We start from the raw sequence: 1,514 nt of genomic DNA on the forward strand, positions 1-1,514 counted from the left end.
ATATATATATATATATATATATATATATATATATATATATATAATATGCTATGCTCAACGTTTCGTCTTAATCTGTACCCTCCACTGATAAGGCTATAAGGCTGAAATAAATCCGTCTGCAGATATTGGGATTTTTTCCAGTGGATATATAGTATATAGCCTATAAAGTCTATATTATAGACTCAATATGATTGTGAATAACACTGTTAGAGTGTGTAGAATGTTCAGATAGCTTAGTTATAAGGCATCTGTCAGTCTTACCAATATAGTCACAACTGCAGCCAGGGCATTTAAAATGATACACAATTGAGCTACGATATTCATTAGGCATTACATCTTTGGTTGAAGTAAAGTATGATACTTTTTATTAGTTTTCCATAAGATACTGAATTTTAAATCTTTAAATAGATTTCTTTTGACTTTGCCAATACATCTACACAGGAGTATTCTCCGTGTTAACCAATAATGGTAATGCACCCAATATTTAGTTATAATCCTTTCTAATATTGTTATCAATATCATTAGGCTTAGGATTATCAGAAAGAAATTTATACAAAAGTGTGTTAAAGAAACCATTCAAAGACATGAATTTCTTAATGTATTGCTAGTTTCATTGTTAAGGAAATCACCTGGGTTTACATAATTTCTTCGCTCTGAAAATTAAGCTTCTAATCATGACACTTTATGATTAAAAGGAACAAAGCTTTTAAAAGATGTAACGCCTTTAGAATATTGTTGCTCAATTGTTGTATCATTTTATTTAAACATAATCAGTGTCATCTGTTAAAAAAATAATTTAATGTGCAGATTTATCATCAAATTCCAATTTTAGACATTGCCCATCAAAAGGGGGAAAAGGACAAGAATGTGAATAATTATGTCATTAAATGGTAAACATTTTTCATTTGTTGCATACTGAAAAAACTGCTGTAACTCTCTTAAATTTACTTTCTTTGATTTTAAGGTGATGAGTATGACTTTTACATCATTAGTGACAATGCTGAATGGGAGAAAACGACAATAACTGAGTTGGAGAAAAGGAGGCAAGGAATACGGTGTATTAGCAGAAATGAGTGGATTCCTGGAAAATATAAACTTGATAATTTGATAGAACCAGTTAATATTTGCAAGAAGGTTGTTGTAGGATTTGCACCATCACCAGCAACTGGTAGTGCAAATTATCTGGCACAATCTGTTGTTCAGAAAATGCTTGATGAAAATAGCATTGGAAAACTTATCCCTGTCAGGATATCAGAGGATTCTATAATACCAGAAGCTTTAAATGTTCTACATTCAGCAAATGGTTGGGAAGATAACTTGTGCGAGAAGTTGTGCTTTGCTTTAGATGCAGTAGGTACATTTATTAATATTGCCTGAGTATTTACAATAATTACAGTACTGAATATGTTAAAATACGTTGAAAAATAAAAAATATCTACTTTAACCTAAAACCGCAAAAAAAATTGTTGTGTTGCCCTTCAATGGAAAAAATCAAGATCGTCTGTTGGATGCAT

The 1,514-nt window shown here is 30.7% G+C and overlaps 1 protein-coding gene across 1 annotated transcript in view; it reads left to right on the forward strand.

Moving 5' to 3' along the window:
* Positions 1–1,490, forward strand: part of LOC117123556 — a 1,697-nt gene extending 207 nt beyond the window's left edge. Inside the window, exon 2 of the mRNA XM_033269530.1 lies at positions 965–1,490. Coding sequence (XP_033125421.1) covers positions 965–1,377 — 413 coding nt within the window. The 3' untranslated portion in view covers positions 1,378–1,490. The remainder of the gene's footprint in view (positions 1–964) is intronic.
* Positions 1,491–1,514: the final 24 nt, after the last annotated feature.

The sequence above is a fragment of the Anneissia japonica genome, unplaced genomic scaffold (genome assembly GCF_011630105.1).
Source record: "Anneissia japonica isolate Jap-2015-1 unplaced genomic scaffold, ASM1163010v1 scaffold287714_len2871179_cov188, whole genome shotgun sequence".
In the NCBI taxonomy this organism is placed as follows: domain Eukaryota; kingdom Metazoa; phylum Echinodermata; class Crinoidea; order Comatulida; family Comatulidae; genus Anneissia; species Anneissia japonica.